Source organism: Sus scrofa, chromosome 14 (genome assembly GCF_000003025.6).
Source record: "Sus scrofa isolate TJ Tabasco breed Duroc chromosome 14, Sscrofa11.1, whole genome shotgun sequence".
Classification (NCBI taxonomy): Eukaryota; Metazoa; Chordata; class Mammalia; order Artiodactyla; family Suidae; genus Sus; species Sus scrofa.
This window is the reverse complement of record NC_010456.5, coordinates 16,989,026-17,005,737: the sequence shown is the minus strand read 5'-3', so window position 1 is coordinate 17,005,737 and position 16,712 is coordinate 16,989,026. Positions and strand designations below refer to the sequence as shown.

General features: G+C 44.1%; 1 protein-coding gene and 1 long non-coding RNA gene across 7 annotated transcripts in view; one reads left to right on the top strand and one right to left on the bottom strand.

Moving 5' to 3' along the window:
• Positions 1 to 16,712, top strand: part of GALNTL6 (polypeptide N-acetylgalactosaminyltransferase-like 6) — a 1,214,871-nt gene that overhangs the window by 1,141,987 nt on the left and 56,172 nt on the right. For all 6 annotated transcript variants that reach the window (XM_021072439.1, XM_021072442.1, XM_021072445.1 and 3 more), the window contains one exon: positions 7,041 to 7,262. In XM_021072439.1, the coding sequence (XP_020928098.1) occupies positions 7,041 to 7,262 (222 nt within the window). The remainder of the gene's footprint in view (positions 1 to 7,040; positions 7,263 to 16,712) is intronic.
• LOC110256616 overlaps positions 1 to 16,712 on the bottom strand; it is a 49,574-nt gene that overhangs the window by 12,633 nt on the left and 20,229 nt on the right. The gene's annotated exons all lie outside the window — the stretch shown is intronic.

Below are 16,712 nucleotides of genomic sequence, written 5' to 3'. Positions count from 1 at the left end.
TGGCTCCCTCCCTGCCTGCTTCACACATAGAGGGCCACCAGGACCCCCCCAACACACAAACACACACACACCCCCACACACCATTAGAAACAGAAAAGCAGTGGAACTGGAAAGCATATTTAGATCAGCTGTGCATTACAGCAGGCTTCTCCCCAGAGCACTGGAAGCTTCTCTGCAGTAATTTTCACTAAAGCAAGCCATTCACTCGGCATCAGCAACCGTGTCAAGACATGCCAGACTCTATATAGACAGCGACTTAATAAATTTAAAAACACTCACAGAGCACATATTCTATACATGTGATGAATATCAGGAGTGGGGTTGCCAGGTTCAGCAAATAAATATATGGAAAGGTGATTAAATCTGAATTTCAGATACATATTTTAGTATAAGTAGGTTCCATGCGTGGAGAGATAAACTGAGAAAATTTGTAAGAGTTTAATGGAACAAAAATCGATTCAAATTAGGCAGCACCAGATGGGAAGTAGTGAGAAGGGTTCCACCCACAGGAGCTAGGGAAAAACTTAGGGAGAAAGAGCAGAGGCAAAGGAGAAGCCTGGTTGGGTGTCTGTGATGGGCTGGCCTTAAGTTTTGATTCCATAACCTGGAGGCATTTACAGGGTGCATTTTGGTTTGCTGACATGGGTCACCAAGGCCCCCTTAGCACAGGGGGCTCCTTGTTGAATTAAGAAGGAGCAGCACTGAACAGACCAGACCCCCCAAGCAGGGTTTTGTGGAGAATAAAACTGAAGAGGACTGTTAGGGAGCTCCTGCAGAATGCTTTCAACAGTGGGCAGCCATCTGGCATGCGACAAAAAGTTGGATGGGAGCAATTCAAGAGCCCGCTACTTAGTTTCTTCTAGGGGAAAAACTTTTATTGAAGACATTGCTGTTATGGAAAGGTAGGCTCAGCATCTGGCCAGGACAAGCAGAAACAGGCAGTGAGCAAGCTCAGTCGCTTGGCATGCAAAGGGGAAGACATTGTGACATTCCAGCAGATCCCTCAAAGGAGACCTAAGAAGGTGATTCTGAGGCGGTGCATGGCAGGAGGCTGGAGAACAGGCAGGAAATTTTGTCCAGGACAAATTTCTCTATAGGAGCTAAAGAATGTGAAAGAAGTCAAAGCTTCCCTCTTATATGTCTGCCCTGCCCGAAAGTTGTCTGAGTCCACACCTCGCTGATCCACCTGGGATGCGTTTGAGAGGTGAGGAGCAGAGGGGTATGCCCTCTCATCTCAGCATGACCAGGGCAGCAGCCGTGGGCAGGAAGGGTCCCCACGCAGGACCCCAAGTAAGGGATGAACGTGTGACCCACACCTTGAGAATCCACACAATTTCCTAGGAAGTCGGAATGGGTCATTTGGGGTGAAGCAATTTCGCTTAAATCTCAAAAACCAGGAGTCCCAGCTAACACCAGCCTCCACATGCATAAGCAACTTTTACACCCAATTTCTGATAGTTCGGGAGATGACTGCGTCTACAGATCTCTGTGTCCATACGTTCCTCTTTCTTTCTTCTTCATAATTTTTTTGTTATAGTTAATTTACAGTGTCTATTTCTGCTGTACAGCATAGTGACCCAGTCATACATATATATATATATATATATATATATATATATATATATATATATATATATACACATTCTTTTTCTCCTATTATCTTCCATCATGGTCTGTCCCAAGAGATAGCATATAATTCCCTGTGCTGTACAGCAGGACCTCATTGCTTATCCATTCTAAATGGAATAGTTTGAATCTACTAGCCCCAAACTCCCCATCCATCCCACTCCCTCCCTCCTTGGCAACCACAAGTCTGTTCTCTACATCTATGAGTCTGTTCCTGTTTTGTAGATTGGTTCGTTTGTTCCATATTTTACATTCTACATATAAGTGATACCATGTGGTATTTGTCTTTCTATTTCTAACTTACTTCAGTATGCGAATCTCTAGTTCCATCCATGTTGCTGCAAATGGCATTGTTTTGTTCTTTTTTATAGCTGAGTAGTATTCCATTGTATACAAGTACCACATCTTCTCAATCCATTCATCTGTCAATGGACATTTAGGTTGTTTCCATGTCTTGGCTATCATAAATAATGCTGGGATGATCATAGGGGTACATGTATCTTTCTGAATCAAAGTTTTGTCTGGATATACGCCCAAGAGTGGGATATTGCTGGATCATATGGGAGTTCTGTATTTAGTTTTCTGAGGAACCTCCATACTGTTTCCCATAGTGGTTGTACCAATTTACATTCACATCAAGAGTGAAGGAAGGTACCCTTTTCTCCACACCCTCTCCAGCATTTGGTATTTGTAGACTTGTTAATAATGGCCATTCTGACCAGTGTGAGGTAGTATCTCATTGTAGTTTTGATTTTCATTTCTCTAATAATTAATGATGTTGAGCATTTTTTTTCATGTGCCTGCTGACCATCTATAAGTCTTCTCTGAAGAACGGTCTATTTAGATCTTCTGCCCTTTTTTTGTATTTGTTTTGTGCTGTGGTGGTTGTTGTTATTAGTCGTTTATACATTTTGGAGATTAGGCCCTTGTTAGTTGCATCGTTTACAAAGATTTTCTCCCATTCTTTGGGTGGTCTTTTCACTTTTTTTTTTTTTATGGTTTCCTTTGCTATGCAAAAGCTTTTAATTAGGTCCCATTGGTTTATTTTTGTTTTTATGGTCACTATTCTAGGAGATATATCAAACAAGATGCTGCAATTTATGTCAGAGTGTTCTGCCTATGTTTTCCTCTACAAGTTTTATGTTATCTGGTCTTACATTTAGATCTTTAATCTATTTTGAGTTTATTTTCATGTATGGTGTTAAAGAATGTTCTGATTTCCTTCTTTTACATGTAGCTGTCCAGTCTTCCCAACACCACTTATTGAAGAGACTATCTTTCCTCCACTATACATTCTTGCCTTCTTTGTCATAGATTAGCTGCTATGCTCGGGTTCATAATTTTTTAACATGTTAACACCATCACCAATGTTCATTCTATCTCAGGAGAGATGGGCCAACTCAGATTGATCTACTTTTCTCTTTGTTACCATCTCGGGCAAGAGATGTTGTTATTGGGATATCAGTTTCATAATTCTGCCCACGTGTACCCAGCAACAAATATTCAAGTGAGAAATATGCTTTGCTCCTATCCCATTACCTCCATGTATTTGAATGTTTATATTTGTGCTCCCACGCAAATATTCCAATGAACTCAAATGTGTGTGTGATTATTCTGTGTTCTGGAATGAGTAAATTTTTTCTACAGTCTCTAAAAGGCCAATGAAATGCTTCTTGCAGCTTCTTATAATATTTCTTAGCTGAGGTTCCAATTTTTTTTCCAAAACTAAGTACCAACTCATGATGACAGTGGCCGAATGACACAGTGTATTATTATTTCTGGAACAATGCCTTCAGAATGACATCATTTAGCCCATCACCTGGACGGTTCTGAAGACTATTCCTAGACTATAATAACTGACACTTTAGAAAGTTTCCTTCTGGTGGGAAATTCCACTCAGGGAGCAGAGCATCTGCAGTGGAGGATGTCTGATGGGTCATCAGAACATTACAGTCATGATGTATGTGGGTGTCTAAATGTTTATGTAACACTCATTGCTGGAGGGACAATGGCAATTAGTTTTGCAGTTATTGGGCTGGTTCTCTTTCCCCATCTCCTGAAAAACTATCCCAAGAGGCCCAATGATTTGATGTTGCCCCTGGAACATGTCCGTGATGCTACGGCTTTCTCTGGAATGTTGGGGAAATCAGCAAACCTAACCTGCAACCAAGTATTTCAACTTGAAAAGGAGGTGATAATGCAAAAGCTACCTGCCTGGTTCCCAAGTGAACTACCCTGGCACTTCCCTGATATTGCATCTCCTGCTCTTTCTCTTATTCACAGTGTGTATCCTGGCAAACATGCATCCTGACCCTTCCAGCCACTTCCGATTGAACACATCTGAACTGGTCAGCTTCTCTTTGAGTTTTCACCATAACTCTTATTTCTCTTTCAACAACCCAAAGCAACAAATATCCGCCCTTTAGCAACTGCACTTTAAGTGTTGTTTCTATTTCAGTGCCTTTATCAATAGATATATGTGCATGCTAGATATTTGTTCATATTCATTTTATAATCAGTCTTGTATTAATTCAAAAATTAGCATGCCCAGGAGTTCCCTCTGTGGCTCAGTGGGTTAAGAAGTTAACCGCAGTGGCTTGGGTTGCTGCAGAGGTGCGGTTCAATCCCCAGCCTGGCATAGTGTGTTAAAGGATCTGGTGTTTCTGCAGCTGTGACATAGTTCTCTGCTACAGCTCAGATTTGATCCCCTGACCTGGGAACTTCCATATGCCCTGGATGTGGCCATTAACAAAAAGATTAGCATGCCCCCAATGAGCACACACATGTGGGCTTAGGCCTTTTAATTTGGAGTGGGGGGAGCTATCCAACCCTAACTTTATGGCATTTATAGTCTAAACGTGCTTATTACCCAACTCAAAATAGATTTCTTAGTGACAAATCTTTCTTGCAAGCTATCAGAATTTTTAAGGCATGTCTCCACTTAATAAATCACTTTCTCATTATTCCTGGGTAATTTACCTCTTCGCTTCTGCTTTTTGCTATGTTCGTGCCTTTATTCATTTTTATTTATCAGAGAAGCACAAAGTAGGTGAAAATTAAATATTTTCACTTTACATATAATTGGTTTAAGATAAAGGTTGAAACCACTAGGTTCAAAAATCTAATTTGAATACAAATAAAGTTTTAATATTATCAAATATTTTTTCCATCCTATCTTTGAGCCTTGCTGCTAATCATAAAAATTGTTTGTCCAAGGACAAATGAACAAAGAATACATTTCACCCAGAATATTTGTCAGAATAAAAGGGAAATGGTGAGATGACATTTACGACGCTCTTGGATGTTACATGTGCAAGTGGCACTTGGTCCCAGAACAGAGCCAGAACCTCGAAAGATTGCATTTCCTTTCTTCTCTCCAAACAAATCAGGCAGCTCTGAGTCTGAGACAAGGGCTAGACTAGTACCAAACAATGTCAGCCCTGATTATCTGTCAGAGTAAACTGCAGTCAGAGGAGTGGAAAGAGTTATGGGCCAGGCGATGCCAATGAGATGTCAGACAGCGTGGTGATGGCAAATAAAAACCCCTCAGAGAACAAGTCTTATGCTCCCCCTACCAGGAATCTTAGAAAGGAAGGACAGAGGCAACCAAGAGAGCAGGGGTAGTCTTTATGGCACTGGGTCTTTTCTGCATCTTGATTAGTCATCTCATGCTAACCAAGGAGTCCAGGAGAATAAATGGGGGCAGGTGATGTGCCCAGACCTGGGGGTGGGTGGAGGGGGGTGCCTCAGGGATACTGAAGGTGGGATGGTGAGAAAATAAGAGAAGGTGCATTTCCACTGTGAACAGGATATCCAGAGACTCTGTCCTCAGATCCAGCAGACCTCTAGGCTTAGGGTTAGGGTTAGGGCTAACCCTAACAGCCTAACAGTCTCAGGCTCTAGTTAAGACTCTGTTGAAATTTTTATCTGTTTTCTTTTTTTTTTTTTTTTTTTTTTTTTTTGGCTTTTTTTTTTAGGCATATGGAATTTCCCAGGCTAGGGAGAAAAATGAAGCTGCAGCTGCTGGCCTATGCCACAGCCACTGCAGGATCTGAGCCGTGTCTGCAACCTACACCACAGTTCACGACAATGCCGGATCCTTAACCCACTGAGTGAGGCTAGGGATCGAACCCGCAACTTCATGGTTCCCAGTCGGATTCATTTCCACTGCACCATGACAGAAACTCCTGCAATTTTTAAAATAAAGTGATTTTCCTAAATATCCCTAGTTTTTACTTCAGTCAGTTAGGTCTGGGTCTTCCTGGCCATTCTGCTGGTTTTATTTTCTAAGTGCAAATGAGACGATAGAAAGGGTCCAAGGGTTCACACCAACTGGGCACTGAAAGCAGGACGTTTGAAGACAAAAGCAACCAAGAACCAGCGCCGATGGGGCCCCCACCAATAAAGCTGGGCCATCGGCATTGATGTTCCAGACAAGGCAGGGTCCTCCCCAGTGTTCTGGGCACCATGAGCGAAGGGACTCAGGGTAGCTTATAGCAGCCCTTCTCAAAGACCCTGCAACAGGTCAGTTCGCCCCTAGCCACACCCAACACCTGGGTGCTCTGATTTCCAATGCTGCACTATTATTCTTATACTAGTTAGAATAGCCATAGTAACTACTGTACTATCCTAGGTCCCTTACAGGTACTGCTATACTTAATCCTGTCACCAGTCCCATGATGGAGGCACATATGACCACATGTACCTTCCTCATGAGCGGCCCAGAGTGTGTCAGTTACTTGCTCAATCTCAAAACTGGGGAAAGAGCTGGACTTCTACCCTGAGCCCTCACACACCTGCCCCCAAGGGGGTGCCTCTCTCTACCATGCACCCGGCTCCCTCCCATGGAACCATCTGCATTGAAGACTGGCCGCCTGATGCTTCTTTGGCCCCACTTCACTGTGCAGTGGCGCATCCGTGTGGTACAAATTATCAACACAATGTCCTGAATTTACTAACACTGGGCTCTCTCTAAGTGGGAGCAAAAAAATCAGCTTATTTGTCCTCATTCTTTCCAAGATCCCTAACTGTTCCTTGACATGGTTTAAGCAATTTGATGCCTGGGAGCAATGTCATTATTGTCATTCGATGCCAGGTCCAACGCCTGTAGTTCTCCGTGAAAAAACAAAGAATTTATAAGCGCAAAGTAACAGGAGGGATGAGAAAGCTGGCAGGATTGTAAACTGGGTTTTTCTGGCTCCTATAAATTAGCGATCCTAATGGGTAGTTGAACCCCTGCCAGAAGCAGACCTGTGTAAAAGGCCAGGGGTTGATCATCTCCTGGCAGTTTTGAAAACTTGCCACCAGAACTGCCTGAGGTTGTCGCATTTCTTCCCGCTTTTCCATTTCCAGGCCAGTGAAAATCCCCCTCTGCGTGCACAGGCCAGTAACTGCCACTCTTTTCTGCTGCACAGAACCTGAAGCGGGTGGCGGAGACCTGGATGGACGAGTTTGCTGAGTACATTTACCAGCGGCGCCCAGAGTACAGGCACCTCTCCACGGGGGACCTCTCTGCCCAGAAGGAGCTGCGCAAACAACTCAAGTGCAAGGACTTCAAGTGGTTCATGGCGGCTGTGGCCTGGGATGTGCCCAAGTACTACCCTCCGGTGGAGCCCCCACCCGCCGCCTGGGGGGAGGTGAGAAGCCCTTACCTGGGGCAGCCAGCTCTCTAGCCCCCCAGCGGGTGGCGGGAGGCGGGGGCTGCTGAAACCATCTGCTCCCTTCCTCTGCTGCCAAGTCAAGTCAGTTTACATCAGCTCCAATAAGCCTACGTCCGGCCGTTCTAGGAACCGCTGCACGTACACATTCAGCTCACCCCTAGAATCCTTGGCCACCATTCATCCCCAAAATTGATTTTCTTAAATGCACCTGGAAAATATTTATAGATTGGTGGAATTGGCATAAGAGCTTGCAGAGAATGAGACTAGCTGTAGTGCCCGGCATACATAAGTGTGTCCTGATAACCAAGATACAGTTCCTCCCCAGCCCCCAAGCCTGGTGGTGTCGCTATTCCTGCAGGAGGACCTGGTGCTGAGGGGCGGGGCTGCTTTGCTAACGGGGTGGGGGGCGGGGGAGGGTTGCCACAGGTAATCACGCAAGAAGTGCTTTTCCTGTAATTCCCAGAACTGTGGCATGAGCGGGGCCACATCGGTTCCTTAAATCAACACTAAGCTTTCCACCTCTGAGTGCTTCTTTTTAATTTTAGTTAGTGATCTAAAGTGGAATGAGCTGAAAAGCCCCAATTCCCATATTTAAAGTAGCCGCCTTTGGACAAATAAGGACCTTTGTGCCAGGTTCACTTTCAGCCCCTCCTATTGCCACGGCCTTTCCCCTTAGGAAAGAGTATGCTGGAGTGAGGCCTAGAGTGGATTTTTTCTGCAGTTTTAATCCACTCGTAGCTGGAGGCGGGGCGGATGCTAAACGCCGCCCCAGTCCTGGGGGCTCACGTTGTGGAGGAGACTTCCCATCGTCGTCCTTAGCTTTGCAGCATGGAGAGAACATGCGTTTGCTTGGTTATCGTCTGTGGCTTTGCAGAGCTCTGAAAGCAGGTTGTTCCCTGGGCGTGGTGGGCGAGGGTGCACAGGGGCAGCGATCTTGGTGAGTGGTCCAGCGATCTTGGTGAATGGTCCAGCACCCTCTACAGAAAACACCTTCAGTGGGTGACCTGTGCTGTGGCTGAGTTTGCTGAGAGGTCCAAAGAGATGTTCTCTACTTGACCTGGGATACCTCTGGCATGAAGGACAGAGCGGAGGCCAGAACCACACGCTCAGTCTACTAATGCTTTGGGGGTATGGGCTAATACTGATCCTGGATGCTTGTGTCAGTGAGTAATTTGGTCTAATGCCTTGCTTCCTAAATATTTCATTAACGCACCCCTGGGATACCAGTAATATTACTCTGCTAGTATTCATTTCTGCTGTCTACCAGGGGCTGAATTTACAGCAGCAGAAATTTAAAGTAGATCCCAGAGAGAACTGTCTTAGTCCAAAGCCTTGTAAGACACAGGGATTTGTTACCCAATAAGCAGGTAAGTTTCTTCCTTGAGTCTTTTGGTTAAGGTTATATCTGCCATCTTTCTATAAGAACATAAAAACAGTCCTGCCTTACTGACTACAGAAACTTCAAGACTTCCCAGCATCACACATGAGTTAAATCTCATCAATTGTTTCTCCAGTCTATGGGGAAACAATCTTTTATTCCAACCTAGTTGCTATCGAAACTTCAACTGGTCACATTTTACCTGACTAAACCATAACCTCCATTTATAAAACATCCTGCTTAGAAACAGACTCCAGATGTCCCAGAGATACTAGAAAAGACACACCTCCTGGGAATAATCAAAATAAGAACCATCTTGCAGGGGGAGGGGTGGGAGTGGGGGAGAGAACTGTCTTACAGCCAGGTGGGCCATGCCAGTGTTATCCTCTATTACTCTTGACTGCCTCATATCTTTACATGGTTTGTCTGGGCCCTGGAGACATTTGAGTTCATTCTTCTTGGTCTAAACAATCAGACACCGAGAAGATCAGATTTTTTAAAAATATAATAGCAACTTTCTTTCCCCAAAGCCTCAGAACAGCAAACAAAGAAAGGACATATTTAGGTTTAGGGCAAGAAGAAAATGACAACTAGTTCAAGGGCCAGTTACATTCAGTTGCATTTGTTCAGTGAAGGGGAGGCACACAGCATTTGTGAAGATGGGGCGCATGGGAGAAAGGCAGAATGAAATCAATTAAGTGACAGCGTTTGGGCTGGTAAACCATATGGAAAAATATCTGCTTCCCAAGCTGAGTAGATCCCTGAGAATAAAAGTGATGCCTGGATAGTCAATGCAAGAAGCAAATGAAGTATTTGAAGTGCAGCTTCATCTAAATGAAGTGATAGAAAGGAGAGACCATTTTCTAATAACAACCTACTTCTTAGTGGTGGATACAAATTAAATGTGCAGAATATACCTGTGGACCATCTTATCTCTGAAAAAAATTCAAAGTTTTCGCTCGTGTTTTTCTTTTCCCTCTGAGGATGGCTTTTGTTTATGGGTTTTTTTTTGTTGTTGTTGTCGTTGTTTTTTTACTTTGGAATAATTTTAAAAGGACAGAAAACTTGCAAAGAAAGTACAGAAGAAAGTCTTAATGCCAATAAACTGTCCACTTAAAGTGGAAAAAAAAAAAGCAGCTTTATAGAAAAAAAAAAGAAAGAAAGAAAGTACAGAAAGTTAACAAACAGAAGTTCCCATCATGGCTCAGTGGTAACGAACCTAACGAATATCCATGAGGACACAGGTTCAATCAGTGGGTTAAGGATCCGGTGTTGCTGTGAGCTGTGGTGTAGGTTGCAGATGGGGCTCAGATCCTGAGTTGCCGTGGCTGTGGCTGTGGCTGGCAGCTGTAGCTCCAATTCGACCCCTAGCCTGGGAACCTCATTATGCTGTGGGTGCTGCCCTAAAAAGACAAAAGATAAAAAATAATAATAATAAGCAAAAAGGGAAACACAGATGGTGGTATTTTTGTTAAAGCAGTGGTAGGAAGGAACCACAAACCAGAGAACCCTCTATGTGAGAGCTATGCCAGGAAGCTGGGTGACTGGCTGTTTCATGCACTTGTACTTGGAACGGTTTCTACCTGCCTCCCTGTGCCAGCCTGATTCTGGGTAAACAGTGAAGTGCTGAGGCAACATTTGGCTCCGACCGGGCCGTCAGAACTGGCTTTTAAAGATACAGTTACAGACCATAAACAGCCTATAAACGGCTCCTCGCTTCCCTGACAGATTCTGCCGGTCGGTCGGTCTCCTCAGCCTTCTCTGAGGACTGGTGCATGTGTCTCCTCAGCCGTCTCTCTGCTTCTGCCCTCCCTCCTCCAGCCTGTTCTCAACACTGGCCACTTCAAACGGGTGATTAGGTCGCTGCCTCACTCAGAACTTTTCAATGTCTACCGGCCCTCTTGGGTATCAGGCCTCACCTGTGCCCTCAATACCTGCCCCTGTGGTGTCCCCCCACCCCCCAACTGCACCTCTTGCTGTTTGCCCTGGGCTTTCTCTCCTCTGGGCACACAAGCCCCAGCACTGCCCCTCAACAGACCAGGCACCAGCGCCCCCACCCCACCCAACCCCAGGGCTTTGTCTCCTGCTTAGACTCTTCAGGCCCAGAAACCCCAGAGCTCTTCCCTCATTCCCTTCGGGCGCTTTTTCTCAAGCACACAACCTTCTCAGGAAAGCCTTCCCTGGTCACTCCCTCTGTCCTGTGCAACAAGGCACCTGGGTGTGCCAGTCACCGTGCACCCCCAGCCCCCTCTCCCCCTCTCTCCCCATCAGACAACAATCTATGTCATCTACTTGCTTGTCTATCTAGAGAGCCAGTCCTGGGGCAGAGGGAGTCTGCTGATTTGCTGAGTTACTACTACCCTTCAATAGCTAGAATCAGGGTTCAGCAATGCAGTAGGTGCTCATTTAATGCTTGGTGAGTGAATGATTGCTGAAGAATGAAGGGTCCTGGCTGCCTCTTGCCCCTCTGCACTCACAACTCTTCCCTGAGGCCCCCACAGGCAGGCTGAGCCCTGGCTCCCCGCCCCCACCCCACCCCTCAGGGAGGGGGTCCACACCACCCTCTGCCTGGACATTCAGAATCTGCCTCTTTGGAGAGCGTGGCAGGAAGATGGTGTGAGTAATGAAGCTCAGGCGAGTGATTCCTGTGGTCACCAGGTTCACATTCCATATCACAGTCCAAGAAGATATGAAATATTCCCTAACAACCTAAGGAAAACCTCCAAAGGTAAAAGTCCTCTGTGCCAGCAATTTCCAAACTCTCCCCACCAGCCTCCTACTTCAAAGGCAAGAAGAGATTAAGGTTACCACTGACAGGGAAGTCCTACCATCTTCTGGTCCCCAGAGTAGGGGGTGGAGTGAGGAGGCCCTGGGCCCCCAGAGAGGAAATGGGGCTTTGAGCCCTGTATTAAGTCAAGCATTCCCTGGTGCTATTCCTCAGTGCTGGGCTGGAGAGGCTAAGAACAGGTGTAAAGTAGAAAAACGTTCTAAAACCGTGCACATAGGAAGTGTCTCTTTTTGTGTCAAGATGCTACATAAAAGAAAGTTTCCCTTCATTTTTTGCCTCCTTCCTCTCCTTAGAATTCATGAATTTGCTACAGCCGTTTATATTCCTCCTTTCTAGTCCAAAAAGAGGATTTCTGCAGAATCCCATAGATCACATGTAAGAGGGAATAAAAGATGTAAAATAGACAAACGTGTCTTTTCCAGCGAAGGTGTCTGCTCACTGTCCTCAATGTGCCAATCTTGGCATCCGTTCGTCACCTCACCACTGTGCAAAACTTTTTAAAAAAATCTGTTTTCAGAATTCATCTCGGTGCCGAACTCTTACTGCTACTATTTAAATTGCTCACTCAGGACTCACGTCGCCCTGAATTGCAGCACCTTTCACCAAGACAGGCCCCCTGAATAATTCCAGCTCGTCTTCTCACTTCCACCACTCTCAACTGCTCCTAACTCACTGTCTTTCTCCTGGTGTTCTCACTGCACACAAGACATTTCAGATTTCTCTGTAGCCGCTTCCAGGAAAGGAAGTTAGACACTAGAAGGTGCCTCATCTGAAAGGCCATCTGATGGTGCAGTGCTGTCTCTTTCAAACAAATTCTGTGTTGGCGGCTGCCATGTAACCAAAGTGGACCCGAGGCTCTGGCTTCTCTGGGGAGAGCGAGGCCAGCCCTCCTACCTCCCCCACAATCTCGACTGACAACTGGCAGATCTGCAGCGCCGGTCTTACTCCTCCCCTGGCAACTCTGCCGGGACCGTCCCTGCCATTCGGCTGCCATCTGTCTAAGCCAGGTCTTTAAATTAAGCAGCCACAGAGATGATCTGTCATTTCCTGAGTTTATGAGACTCGAGCTGTCATTTATTTTCTCAGGCAGAGACAATGCCGGCACACTGTGCTACTTCATCTCTCTGGAGCTCCACAACCAGGCGGGGGAAAAATGTAAGACCACATAAAGAACTGCATTATCCTTTAGGCTTTTCCTGTGTGTTTTCTGAGTTCTCAACAGTTGAGACAGTTGAAGACAGACTCAGTGTTTTAGGATGGACATGATCTTAGTTTCATATTCCCAGCTGGGCAAATTGGACATCTTAACGTCTCTACAGTAGCATACTGCTAATGGAATCAGAGATGTTTCAGAGCTAAAAGATTTTTTTTCTCTTATAGAAATGTGCCAAACAAAACCCTGTCTTTTCTTCCTGTTTATTTTGTTTTTTAAACATATGTGTTCATACAGACATATGTTTATACACATAAATATCTACCTTTGGGGGCTCATGTGATAGGAGTAAATGAAATTTTAAGTGTATGTAGCCTAGTTGTGAATTCATTTTAGTGTTTAATTTTCAATAATTGGTACCCTTATAATCTCAAAAAATGATACAAAATTCATAGAAATTGAGACTTGGCATAGTTGGGAAAATTTTCCAAACACAGGCATAAGAACAGCCCCACCCCCACTCCCCATTCTTTAACAAAGTGCCCAGCTGGCTTCTGTGAGAACTCCGAGTGGTCCCTACAGGGGTAACTGCCCTCAATTTCTCTTAAAAGAGTCCAGTGACCACCCACAGGTTGGTGGAGGACAAGGATAAACACAGCAGGAGCTCCCTGGTGGCCTAGCTTTTAAGGATCTGGTGTTGTCACTAATGTGGTTAGATCCATGGCCCAGGAACTTGCACACGCTACAGGTACAGCCAGAAAAAAAGCACATACACAGCAAAAAAATGAGAAAGGTTTCTGGGGTCCTGGAATAATACTGAGAGGACACTGGGAGTCATCCTAAAAGATGCAGACGGATGCCCAGATGCATCATCCGGCCTGGAATTGGCTTAATCATTTGCAGGCAGTCAAGTTAAGAACAAGAGCAAATACTCCCCTGAATGTCCTTGCTACACACTGAGCAGTCTGTTAGCAGTAGGTCTTAGCTGGCCCTGCTCCAAACTCTGGGAAACTCAGGAGCCACACTGCTTAGATGTAAGTCGTCCCTTCTACTCACAACTTAAAGGTCATCAGTCAGTCTCAGATTCTGTGAGCATCCCGAAAATACCTGTCTCTCTGTCTTGGGCTGAGAGGCGGGAGAGTCAGTGCTCCTGGTCTCCCTGGGAGCCCACATTCTTTCTCCACATTTTGTTCACTCACAACTATCTTTTTATGGGTTTTGATCCACTTGATTAGACTTCTTACTAATTTTTTTTTTTAAATGCAGAAATTGGAGTTCCTGTCGTGTCTCAGCAGAAATGAATCTGACTAGTATTCATGAGGATGCATGTTTGATCCCTGGCCTCATTCAGAGGGTTAAGGATCCGGCATTGCCATGAGCTGTGGTGTAGGTCGCAGACGCAACTCAGAGTTGGCGTTGCTGTGGCTCTGGTGTAGGCCGGTGGCTACAACTCTGATTAGACCCCTAACCTGGGTACCTCTATACACCCCAGGTACAGCCCATAACAACAACAACAATAACAACAACAAATATATATATATATATACACATATATATATATATATATATATATATTCAGGAATTGACTTTGACCACCTTTAGGTTTCCAAAAATCTCTCTCTGTCCCAGCAACAACAAACAAGCTCTGATTTCTTTCCCTTCTACACTGACGTGCATGGCCCTTTCAGGTGAGCCTCTATTGTCTATTATAACATCTGTGAATTGGTCAGTTTTTGGATAAGGTGGCCCTTTATAAAGAGAAATGAACTAACATAATAAAATAATCCCAGGAGGAGCTTAACCAACCCCTGAAACAGGAAGGACAGATCAGTTTTCTTAGTCTTATTCTGGGCCCAAATCATGCAGAATCAGCTACATATATCCAAGCTCCTTGCCCCCCACCCTTTTTCTGCCAGAATTACATACCAGTTGGCAGCAAATAGTTTTGTTCCAGATCCTAACATTCAAATACTGCAAATAAAGAAAAACCATATGGTGTGACATCAGAAATAAAAAGTTAAATTTCCTATATTATTCTTGTTTTTAAAAATATGGGATTTTTGATGCTAAAAACATGGCATCAGCATGGTTTCATTCAATCATAAATACCAGACAAAACATACAGGATAGCAAAAGAAAAAACATAACATAGATGTCACCTGACATAAAATTGGTGACAAGGCGCTCCCAGGAACCCCAGAATCCAGGTTAGTATAACCTATGCACCAGGCAACAGCAGGCCTTAGTGTGGGATCAGCAAAGATCAGAGATCAGGGGTTGGTAGGAAAGGAAGAGAAGGGTGAGTCAGTTCTACAAGCTGCAACTCAGAAATTAGCAAATATTCACCCCCAAAGGAGCCGATCCTTTAATAGAGCTGAAAACTAAAAATGACCCATGCAACTCAAGGACTCCCTGGCAGGCTCCACCCTGAGGAAAGAAACCTCAGGAAACCAGTAAGGGACCTGGGAATTCACGCTGTGCTGAAGCAACACCTCAGAAATGCTCTGAAAACGCTCCCTTTGGGAAAGACAAAGACTCTTCCTGCCTCCTCACCTTGCTGATAAAAGAAAAAAAACCCTGATGTTTGGATCCAAAACAAAATGCTGCAGATCCCAGGGAGACAAACCTCTCACACCGGAAGGAGGGGTCTGAGCAGCACCTCAGGATGCACTTGGAGAGGTAGCCTCACTGCTCAGGAAGGAAAGACCCTAGGGCTCCAGATAAGACACAGATGCAGGAAGCTCCTGTGAATCAAGCTCACCCGTGAGAGACACAGATGTCATCATAAATACAAAGAGGCCTTATTTTTCAATCCGTCACAGTAACAATGCAGAAGAGAGCCCTACAGAGGAATTTTCCAGGAGAACTATTTAATGTGTATACAGAAATAAAACCAGATTATGATAAAACCCCACACGGAGACGCAACGAGGAGAAAGATAAAAATGACCAAATAAAGCTCCAACAGATAATGAAAACATCTCACAAATGTGGCCACCAGGAGGAGAGAGTGGTAGCATAAGATTTCCAAATGAGCTAAAAGAATCTTTAAAACAAAGTTTGAAGGATCCATATGAGTCAGAAAGGAGACAGCTGGAATGCTGTGAAACATGAGGATATGAAAGGGAGCTGAAAACTCGGGAAGAAAAAGAAAAGAGAAGAAGGAAAAAGGATTTCAGAAACAAAGGCTGAGTTAGAAGAAACAAGCAAATAGGGGCCATGGGGTGTACAGCAAAAACTGGCATAACATTGTGCTAATTATATATGTGCCAGAACTATACTCTAATTAAAAATTCAAAAAAAATTTCAAAACAGCAACAACATTCATCAAATAGAAAAAAAAAAAAAGGAGAGAGAGAGAGAGAGACCATGGGAAGTCCAGGAGGAGAAACCAAACCTGGAAGGGGGAAGAATGAAATTAATAAAGCAGAAATAAAGAAGAGACAGAAGATCCTGTCAAAGATTTAGAACAGAGATTTAATGCAGATTTAATGTCGATTTCCAAAAAAGAATATTTCTCCTCAAAATGAAAGACAACAAATACATAAAACTATTTTCAAGGAACCTTTCACAAAATAAAAAATTTGAATATACATATTAAAGAGGGTGTGGCTGAGAAATTCAACAGAGAATCATCAACATTGAAACATTTCTAGTGAAACAGTTACATTTTTTAAAATGAAGGATAAGGAGTTTGTGCATTCAAGCAAAAACAAACCTAGGTCAGACTTTGATGCATGTTTGGCACCAGAAAACAATGGAGGAACAGTGTAAAGATACTTTAGAAAATAAAATATAAGCCAAAGAAAGATTTTGTATCCAACCAAACTGTGCTTCAAGAATGAAGTTCATTAAAAAATAGTTATAAACATTCAAGAATTCAGGGTTTAATTTTCCCAAGAGTCTCTCTCAGAAACATACTAGAGAATGAACATCAGAAAACCAAGAGATGTTTAGATTGGCTTGACCTAAGGTCTGGCAGAGACTGGCTGTAGGAATAAAAGAATATGCAAATGTTATAGCTCTGACAGTGTAGAAATAACACAACTAGCAAATAGGAAAGTAAGTCGAAAGCAGAATAAGTTCCCTGGTTTGCCCCACAGGTATA